The 10776-nt window shown below is 39.1% G+C and overlaps 1 protein-coding gene across 2 annotated transcripts; it reads right to left on the bottom strand.

The window, feature by feature from the left end:
• Positions 1-7: 7 nt before the first annotated feature.
• On the bottom strand, positions 8-7890 carry LOC105019922. Of its 2 annotated transcripts, none has more exons than XM_010886477.4 (9): positions 7814-7890; positions 5430-5561; positions 3907-4028; positions 3481-3577; positions 3229-3365; positions 2735-2940; positions 2262-2399; positions 672-811; positions 8-417 (listed from the first exon to the last, which is right to left on the bottom strand). In XM_010886477.4, the coding sequence occupies exons 2-9, from the start codon at positions 5439-5441 to the stop codon at positions 202-204; spliced, it is 1068 nt and encodes a 355-aa protein (XP_010884779.2). In that variant the 5' UTR covers positions 5442-5561; positions 7814-7890; the 3' UTR covers positions 8-201. The 2 variants fall into 2 exon arrangements, with proteins under 2 accessions (XP_010884779.2, XP_010884778.2); XM_010886476.4 differs by having other exon boundaries at positions 5430-5622; positions 7814-7871.
• Positions 7891-10776: the final 2886 nt, after the last annotated feature.

Below are 10776 nucleotides of genomic sequence, written 5' to 3'. Positions count from 1 at the left end.
CTAAATGAATTATAGAAAAAAACTTTATTTGTATGATACATATTTACTTCCCGCTGCATCTGACACATTCTTACATATCCCGTACATTTTGCAATATCAGCATCCAACCGCTCTATTTTAATTTTCAACTATAAAATTACAAAAACAAAACATACTCTGACATAACATACACTGGACCATACAGTAAACAAACCCTCCTTTTCATTTGTGGATGATGAAGAAGAATGATTTGTCCGCTGTCGTCTGGGGTTTTTCCAACACTACTTTGAACTGATCTGAAGTGTGGATGAACCAGCCCTGGCAGACAGCAGACTCAAACTGCCTCGTTTTGCTACCTTCTGCCTTCATGTAAAAGACAAACGGCAACACGTCCATGTCGTCCTTCTTGATGCTTTTTAGTTTATTTTTGTCACAAGCCTGAAAGAACGAATGCAGTTTGGATAAAACTCTTCACTCACATTTGTTATTAATAAAACTGAATGGAAACACTTCATATTTCTTGATGGCATTTCATATAATGACCACTTTGAAGTTGCAATTATTGGTGAACTAATGTAATCAAGAACCACTTATATTCAACCATCCTAAATTGTAATTATTATTTTTCTGTCAACTAGAAATATTCACACCAACATCCAAACATTATTAATAAAAAGCTGTAATGTGCTAACCTCAACATTAAGAAAGACTCTCTTTCCATCCTGAACACACTTGAGGAAACAGTTAGAGTTGGTGAAGTTCAGGACCACAGGAACCCCTTTAAAATCTCCATCCACACAGTCTGACTTGTAGTGATAGATTGTGATCTTCTCTAAAAACAATATATCACATAATTAATAACTATATTTTTTGTCCTCTGAAATAAATATACAGTGGGGAGAACAAGTATTTCATAAACTGCTAGTTTTGCAGGTTTTCCCACTTACAAAGCATGTAGAAGTCACATTTTTGTCATAGGTACTCTTCAATTGTGAGTGACAGAATCTAAAACAAAAATCCAGAAAATCACATTGTATGATTTTTAAGTAATTAATTTGCATCTTATTGCATGACATAAGTATTTGATACATCAGAAAAGCAGAACTTAATATTTGGTACAGAAACCTTTGTTTGCAATTACAGAGATCATACGTTTCCTGTATTTCTTAACCAGGTTTGCACACACTGCTGGAGGGATTTTGGCCCACTCCTCCATACAGACCTTCTCCAGATCCTTCAGGTTTCGGGGCTGTCACTGGGCAATACAGACTTTCAGCTCCCTCCAAAGGTTTTCTATTGGGTTCAGGTCTGGAGACTGGCTAGGCCACTCCAGGACCTTGAGATGCTTCTTACGTAGCCACTCCTTAGTTGCCCTGGCTGTGAGTTTTGGGTTGTTGTCATGCTGGAAAACCCAGCCACGACCCATCTTCAATGCTCATACTGAGGGAAGGAGGTTGTTGGCCAAGATCTCACTATACATGGCCCCGTCCATCCTCCCCTCAATACGGTGCAGTCGTCCTGTCCCCTTTGCAGAAAAGCATCCCCAAAGAATGATGTTTCCACCTCCATGCTTCACGATTTGGATGGTGTTCTTGGGGTTGTACTCATCCTTTTTCTTCCTCCAAACACGGCGATTGGAGTTTAGACCAAAAAGCTCTATTTTTGTCTCATCAGACCACATGACCTTCTCCCATTCCTCCTCTGGATCATCCAGATAGTCATTGGCAAACTTCAGACGGGCCTGGACATGCACTGGCTTGAGCAGGGGGACCTTGTGTGTACTGCAGGATTTTAATCCATGACGGCGTAGTGTGTTACTAATGGTTTTCTTTGAGACTGTTGTCCCAGCTCTCTTCATGTCATTGACCAGGTCCTGCCGTGTAGTTCTGGGCTGATCCCTCACCTTCCTCATGATCATTGATGCCCCACGAGGTGAGATCTTGCATGGAGCCCCAGACCGAGGGAGACTGACCTTCATCTTGAACTTCTTCCATTTTCTAATAATTGCGCCAACAGTTGTTGCCAAGCTGCTTGCCTATTGTCCTGTAGCCCTCCCACAGTTGAAGTGTACCTATTATGATAATTACAGACCTCTACATGCTTTGTAAGTAGGAAAACCTGCAAAATCGGCAGTGTATGAAATACTTGTTCTCCCCACTGTAGGTAAATGTATCTGTTATGCTAAATATACAAGTATATTAGCTGTTAGGAACACCAACTATTGCAGAAAACATATGTACTTGATAAGAATCAAACAAATATCTGCGATGATTTTAACAAACCTGGATTTTCTGACAGTGTTGGAATAATCTTCCTTGCTCGTGTGGGCTGACTTCGAAGGTACATACGATCGATAAAGTTTTCAATGTATGTGTTGTCCCACTGCTTAACATTTTCAAGGTTGCCCATTCCTCTTGACACTGGATATGAAGACAGAAAAACAAACCAACAGACGAGAAAGTCCTCAGAAAATACAATCCACCAGCTGACAGAAGAGAGTTAGCATTATGATGATACAGTATTGAAATAGTCAAACGCTGTAAATGGTGTTGGAGGATATGTGAATAGGATGTGTCTAATAATGTGTTAGTACATCGAATGTGGTGTTTATGATAAGGGTTTCAGAGTTCATAGGTGTTAGTGTTGGTATCATGGGAAGTCACATTGGATTTACATAGTGAGGCCCAATTGAGTAGATTTACATAATGAGTCCCTTTTGGATAAAAAAATAAAAGATATGAAAAATATGTCTAACCGTGGGTGATTTTGCTGGACTCTGCGACCATGACCACCTCGTTGATGTCACATGGTTTCCCATCACAGTTGCCGCGCCCCCTTATCACAGAGATGGTGGTGTTCCTCATGGCAACCAGGATCAGGTCATCATCGTCATCATCGTCATCATCGTCAACTGCGCTGACATTCTCGTTTGTGATATCATCCCTCGGGGGATAACCGTCACTTAGTTTGGGAATAATACAATATTACACTGTTATAAATGTTAATGGATGTTTTCTTTATGAGTGGTACACAAGACAGGTACACAAAACCAAATTTCAACACTTTTACATTAAATTAATGTATAAGTCTTGTATCTTTTACATTAGAGTACTGTATAGTTATTGTATCTTTGTGAAAAATGCTGTTGTAAAAATACATTTTTGATTGATAGATAAATTGATAATATAATTGATGGTTTGGTTGACTGATAAATTAGCTGAATGGTTAAATTATTGATTCTTAGCCTACATCTCCAGGTTTTCCATGTCATCCTCTCTTCTCATTTCTAAGGAGAAGCTGAACATGATATTCTCTTTGGTAACTGGTTGGAGGACCTCACCCTCTGGGCATGTCTCGGGTGGAGGACGGCTGGCCGGGAGAATTGTCTGGAGACGAAATCAGAGACATTATGAATGATATCTACAATGTTATGGTCTTCATCTTTGTCTTTCCAAGAGAGATGATGGCAACTGTTCGTTTTTATCCTGACCACAAACTCACCAACATAGGGTGTTCCTTTGCCAACATTTTGGCAAATTCCTCTGGGGCCACATCTTCTAAGTCCAATCCATTAATCTTTACAAACATATCCCCGTGGCTGTGAGAACAACAACATACATTCGTACAATGTCTGATTTTACACTGTCCTGAAGAAAAATATGATTACATGATGTAACAGCACATGCAGTGGTGACATTAACATTTCGTCAACTCCCAGCTGTCAAATTATTTGACATTGGATTGAAAAGAAGTATTGTTCCACATCAAAAATGTATTCCATTATATTATTATTTCTCAATTTCACCTCAAATCCTTCTAAATAAAATCAAAAACATTACACCCATAGTTTCTAGATACTTCAAAACAGTTTTAAGCCTGTATGAAAATGAATATACACAAACATGGAATCCATTCACCAGGCCTTACCTTGCAAATGCCCCGCCCCCTAGACCTCCTTTTTTAAACCGGAGAACCTTTTCCACTTGATAGTGGTGCTTCCCATCTTCCTCAGTGTGAATTATTGTGACACCTCCCTTCACAGGTGAATCCTATGGAGTTGAATTGACAAGCATCTTTAAGGTGACTTCCAGGTGACATGCTGTGCAAGGTATTGTCGCAGTCAAGACTTACTACCGTATCCTTTCCCAGGAACAATCTAAACTACCGTACAGTGCAAATGTCTTAGGCACCTGAAAGTCAAACTAATGTCATTTATTTGGAAAGTGTTTATTTGTAAAATAAACAATGATACGTTTGTGGGGGGTCAGCATTGCATCTGCATTGCATAAACCAGCAAATTGCTGCTCTCTAAAGACTGCTGCATAAAGTACGCTAAAATGGAGAGAAACAATCAAGAGAGCTAAGGCCATGATTTTGAAAGTGCTCTTGACATAATCTAAGAATACGCCAACAAAAAACCTGGTCCTACGGATTGCTCCTTTTACAGGGACTCAATGGGCATTTAAAATATTATTTCACAAGCATTGGCCAATGAACATGCCAAATACCGTCAAATCAGGGGTGTATTCTATGAGCTGGGTGAACATGCTGAATATTGCCAAGTTATGGTCTTTTTCTATGAGCTGGGTCTCTGACTGAACCTTTTATTCACTGCCAGGCTGTGTATGGTGTTTGATGGATAACTTACGAGGAAGAAGCTGATAAGTTGAAGTATAGTACTATGCAAATGTCTTAGGCCACCTGAGATTTGTTTTAAGCTGTTTAACTGGGCAGTACATGTTTATTTGATCGTAAAAACATGATACGACATTAGAACAAATCTTTGTGTTTACTTTAATGTCACAATTGCCTTAGTTTCTAATTTTTTTTTTTATACAAATAAACACTTTCTGCTCAGGTTAATGGCCTTAAACATTTTCTTAAGTCTTTTGCACAGTATTACATGTATAAATATGAAATGATTACTTGAATATATATGGCTCTAGGCTTTTGGGGCCCCCTCTCCCTTTTCAGTCCGGGGTTCCCTAGCTGTTGTAGGCCCCCTAGCAGTTGGGGACCCTAAAGCAACCGCTTATGTTGGAGCCGGCCCTGGAGCCGGCCCTGGTTATATGCCCCTGAATGAAAAATAACATACTCATAGCTTAAACGCTACCCCACAACCCTCTGGTTAAGACACAGCCTTAAAATGACAGCTGCACTAAAACACATCTCTTTTGAGACAATGCAGCTTCAACATGCTTGCTGGACCAAATACAAATTAAACAAATCCCTCTACAAAGTAGCCTTAAAAGGACTGCCTCTATACCACATATCTGAAAACAACATAACCATGATATATCCTAATACTGTATACTGTCTCGTTGTAACTAAATAAGGGCAGACTGTATCCATGATCCTTGAATTTTCTTATCACTGATAAAATCCAAATAGAGCAGAAAATAACTTAAATAAATAAACAAGTAGGAAAGTTATTTAGTGACATAATTTACCTTGATATCCATGTCTTCCCACGTTGTTGAGGCAGCCTGGCCGTTGCTGGTCTGAGAAGGCAATGCCAAATGTTCTGACTCTTAAATAGCTCTACTTTGGAAGAATGACCTGGAACTTCCTTCTTACGGGACCTAAGCAGGCAGAGGGGAAGTACAGTATATATGGGAGGGACTATTACTTCTGCCAAAAGGTCTGTAAAAAAAGAAATAAAAAAATAACAAAAAAAGGAACTGAGCATGAAATGTCAATCATCATTAAGTATTTTATATTTCTTTGTTATTGGGATGCTCTGCGTTGACCCATTCATTGTTTGTTGCCCCAAGCCCTGTGTTCAGACTGACATATGAACCAACATATGATGCTTTAGTGGCCATCATCATCTAAATCTAGGCCCCACATCACGGAGCTGAACTCTCAGTTTGTGGGCAGCCGTTATTGACATGGTCTAAGAATTAATCACACACGATTGGGACGTGTGTCGTGTGAAACTAACTTTGCCAACCTGTTCTCGTTCCTGTCATCCCAATTAACACCTTCAATGAAGCTTGCTGATGTCCGACCTACACTACATTTCAATAGTTTGGGGTCACTTAAGATTGTCCTTGTTTTTGAAAGAAATGCAATTTTTTGTCCATTAAAATAACATAAGATTGATCAGAAATACAGTGTGGACATGGTTAATGTTGTAGATGACTATTGTAGCTGGAAACAGCATATTTTTTATGGAATCTCTACAGAGGTGTACAGAGGCCCGTTATCAGCAAACATAAATCCTTTGTTCCAATGTCACGTTGTGTTTGCTAATCTAAGTTTATAATTTTATAAGGCTAATTGATCATTAGAAAACCCTTTGCAATTGTTGCAGCACAGCTGAAAACTGTTGTGCTGAACAAAGAAGAAATAAACCAGCCTTTTTAGACTAGTTCAGTATCTTCATCATCAGCGTTTGTGGGTTCAATTACAGGCTAAAAATGGCCAGAAACACAGGCTATTTTTGTTTTGAGTAATCATTCCAATGCGAGAAATTTCCAAGAAACTGAAGATCTTGTACAACGCTGTGTACTACTCCCTTCACAGAACAGCACCAACTGGCTCTAACCACAATAGAAAGAGAAGTGGGAGGCCCTGGTGCACAACTGAGCAAGAGGACAAATACTAGTTTGAGAAACAGATGCCTCACAGGTCCTGAAACTGGCAGCTTCATTAAATAGTACCCACAAAACAGTCTCAGAGTCAACAGTGAAGAGGTGACTCCAGGATTCTGACCTTAGTTGCAAAAAAGCCATATCTCAGACTGGCCAATAAAAAGAAAAGATAAAGATGGGCAAAATAACATAGACATTGGACAGAGGAAGAACTTGGCCAAAAAGGCCAGGATCGTGCCATTGGAACACAGGAGGAACGGTCGCTGTAAATGGGCCTGCATACACCTGTGTAGATGTTCCTTTGAAAATCAGCCGTCTCCAGCTACAACAGTCATTAACAACATTAATAATGTCTACACTGCATTTACGATAAATGTTATGTTATTTTAATGGACAAAAACAATTGCTTTTCATTCAAAAATAAGGACATTTCTAAGTGACCCTAATCTTTTGAACAGTAGTGTTAGACCCTGATTGTCATGAATCACTCAGCAAAAGCAGAAGTGGTGTGGTCTCAGAAGCAGATCGACAGGCAGATTTATTAAAGGGTTCGGGCGAGAAATCGTCGCCAGGCAGCCAAATGGTCAAAACACAGCAAACCAATACAGACCAATACAGGCAACGATACCAAAAGCACTAGGCAAGTGGGTAGACGAGAAGGCAGGCAGGTAGACAAAATGGCAGGCAAAAATGCAAGGCAGGCAGGCAGGCAGAATAGTAAAAAAAAAAAAGGGTTAACGATGTGCCAGGACGTTTCGCCTCTGTCCTGGGTTAATCTGGTGCCAACATGCAGGGATGCATCGGCACTTTGATGCCCCACCTTAGACCCGGACCACTCGTGAGACCTGCCGTGCTACTTTGCAGACGTTTTTAAAGCCTGTTGTTCACACTTTAATACTTGTTCATGTTTAAACAGAAATACCAAAGCAAACGGATGACTTTTGAGGCATGGTATCAGCTGTTGTTGTTTTCCAGCCTGGTCCTTGGTTACCTTCTTGCATGTGGTGGTCAAAACAGCACAAATAGATCTTGTAGAAGAAAGAAACGATTCCATCCGCATAAAGATGCGTGTTGAGATACAATTATATGTAAAACGTCAGAAGCTTTGCATAGCTAAACTTCCCTTAACCAACACACAAAACATCGATTGACGGGATGCAGGTGTTCAGTTACAAATTCACCATTCAAATGTAGTATCTATTATTCTTGTTTTCTAGAAGTGGGATAAAATATCTTACCTCAGTTAACCCCAAGCACCAATGATATGAGATTACACTAACACTGTGCCTTTGTTGCCACAATTCGGAGATGTGAAAGCCTAGAAAGAGGAACAAAGAGAGGAATTGTCATGTCCCCATAAACATGGGAAGTCACCAAATTTTTGCTTCCTCTGTAAAGCCAACTAATAATCTGGATTAAGCAAATGGCAACATTATCTTTTTTTGTGTGTGCAAGTATACACATCTACAAAATGCTTGTATGTTTTCCTAACCTTACCATACAGTTGTGCTCTAAAGTGTGCATACCCTTGGAGAATTGGTAATATATGTACCATTTGTAAATAAAACAAGTGAGCAGGCAAAACACTTTTATACAGTATCTTATGGGATCCACATTCAACTGTAAGTCATGACAAAATGGCACAAACATAAAACAAAACACGACCACAAAGAAAAACATTAACTGACCTCGTTCAAAAGTCTGCATACCCGTAGTCCTAAATGTTGTGTATTGCCCCTTTTAGCAACCACGACATCATGTAGTCTTTTGTAATGGTTGTCTATGAGGCCCTGAATTCTTGCAGGTGGTATAGCTACCAATTCGTCTTGGCCAAATGCCTTCAGGTCATACAAAGTCTTTGGTTGTCTTGCATGAATCACACGTTTGAGATCTCCCCGGAGTGGCTTGGAGGCTGTGATGGCCACTCCAGAACCTTCACCTTTTTCTGCTGTAACCACTGGAGGGTCAACTTGGCATTGCGTTTAAGGTCATTGTTATAGTCCAAGAGCATCCCATGTGCAGCTTTCATGCAGAAGAATGCACATTTTCTGATAACATGCTGCATTCATCTTGCCATACATTTTCACGAGAATCCCAGTGCCTTTAGAGCTCACACAAAACACAAAACATCAGGATTGTATTCTGTTGACTATACATAGCGCTTATGGTTGTGACCGTAAAGCTCTATGTTGGTCTCATCACTCCATATTACGGTGTGCCAGAAACTGTGAGGTGTGTAAAGGATTGTTTCGGCCATATTGTAACCAGGCTTTTTTGTGGCATTGGCGCAGTAAAGGCTTCTTTCTGGCAACTCACCCCGGCTGCTCATTTTTGTTTCAAGTATGGTTGTATTGTGCTCCTTGAAACAACCACACCGTCTTTTTCCAGAGCAGCCTACATTTGTCCTGAGGTTATCTGTGGGTTTTTCTTTGTATCCCGAACAATTTTTCAGGCAGTTCTGGCTGAAATCTTTATTAGTCTACCTGACCTTGGCTTGGTATCAAGAGAGCCCTGAATTTTCCACTTCTTAATGAGTGATTGAACAGTACTGACTGGCATTTGCAAGACTTTGCAAGATTTATTTATATCCTTTTCCTTTATATAGTCCCATTACCTTGTTACGCAGGTCTTTTGACAGTTCTTTTATGCTCCCCATGGCTTAGTATCTAGCCTGCTCAGTGCATCCACATGAGCGCTAACAAACTCATTGACTATTTATACACAGACACTAATTGCCATTTAAAAAGTGTGGGAAATTCACCTTTCATTGCCATTTTCGCCTGTGTCACACCTTGTGTGTCTGTAACAAGACCAAACATTTAACGGTATGTAAACTTTTGATCAGGGCCATTTGGGTTATGTCTGTTATCATTATGATTTAAAAAGTTGCCAAACAACTATGTGATAATAAATGGCTTCATATGATCACTATCCTTAAATAAAACTTTTTTTTCTCATAATCAATTAAATAAAAAACATATTTTCATAATCAATGCCAAAATGCCAGGGTGAGCAAACTTATGAGCACAACCATAACTAAGTTAACATCTGATATTCTTTAAACTTTCTTTCAGAAAACACTGTCCAGAGCAAGTGGTACAGTATGTAACCAACACTGAACATTTCTCCAACATTGTCATTAGGTTTCCAGATAATCTAAATTCACAATGCTTTCAGAACATGCTAATACAACAAAACATGAGAGCAAAATACTAGGATCATGAGGTGCACAAAAACTGTGTACAGTGTAATCATTAGCATAAATGTACAAGTTTGTATTGGTAACAACATTTGCAACAACCTAACTAAATTCAATTGAAAAAGAGTTATTAAATACATTTTAAATAAAACATATTAGCATGACAATATAGCAACAGTCAAAGCCTCATTAGATAAAAATATGGGCAAGAGAGTTTACTGAAATAGCAGCAAGGTGAATTCTTAATAGGTTGAACAACTGGTGGGGGTCTTTGTCAGTCAAAAAAGGGCTAGATTGGACTAACATGTAGGCACGTTTTCATATTGTCAAGTGATGGCCTACAGTAAACTCTCTTGCCTATGTACATGAAAAGTTTTTTGTAATTCATATGCGTAATAAGTGACAACATGACAGACGTGACAGTTTCTGTTCACGTACATTGAAATTCAAGGTTAGCTAATAGCATTATAACCTCTATTGCGTAATCTCTGAGTCAGCACCAGTGGATAGAGTGAATATAATGTCTGCAATACCCATAAAAAACATGTTTATTATTTAAAACCATGTCAGAAGGATTAACTTGGATTGTGATAACTACATTGAAAAGCAATTATGCAGACAATTTTTTTACTAATTTTTATCATTCATCTAATCTTATTCTTATTATATTAAAGGGACACTGTGTAGAATTTTCTAAAGACAACATTTGCACAATAACAAGAGGTTTCTTCCATTCCTTCTCTTACCCACCAAGACTGGAATAGTATTAGTTAGTCCAGGGTTTAGTTTATGGGGGATGGGATAGTACTAGTTAGTCTAGGGTTTAATTTATAGTGGAGGAAAAGTATGAGTTAGTCCAGGGTTTAGTTTATGGTGGAGAGGATAGTACTAAATAGTCCAGGGTTTCGTTTATAGTGGAAGAATAGTACAAGTTAGTCCAGGGTTTAGTTGATGATGAAGGGATAATACAAGTTAATCCAGGGTTTAGTTTATGGTAGAGGG

The sequence above is a fragment of the Esox lucius genome, chromosome 22 (assembly GCF_011004845.1).
Source record: "Esox lucius isolate fEsoLuc1 chromosome 22, fEsoLuc1.pri, whole genome shotgun sequence".
Lineage (NCBI taxonomy): Eukaryota > Metazoa > Chordata > Actinopteri > Esociformes > Esocidae > Esox > Esox lucius.
The sequence above is the reverse complement of the archived record's forward strand: the minus strand, read 5'-3'. Positions and strand labels throughout refer to the sequence as shown.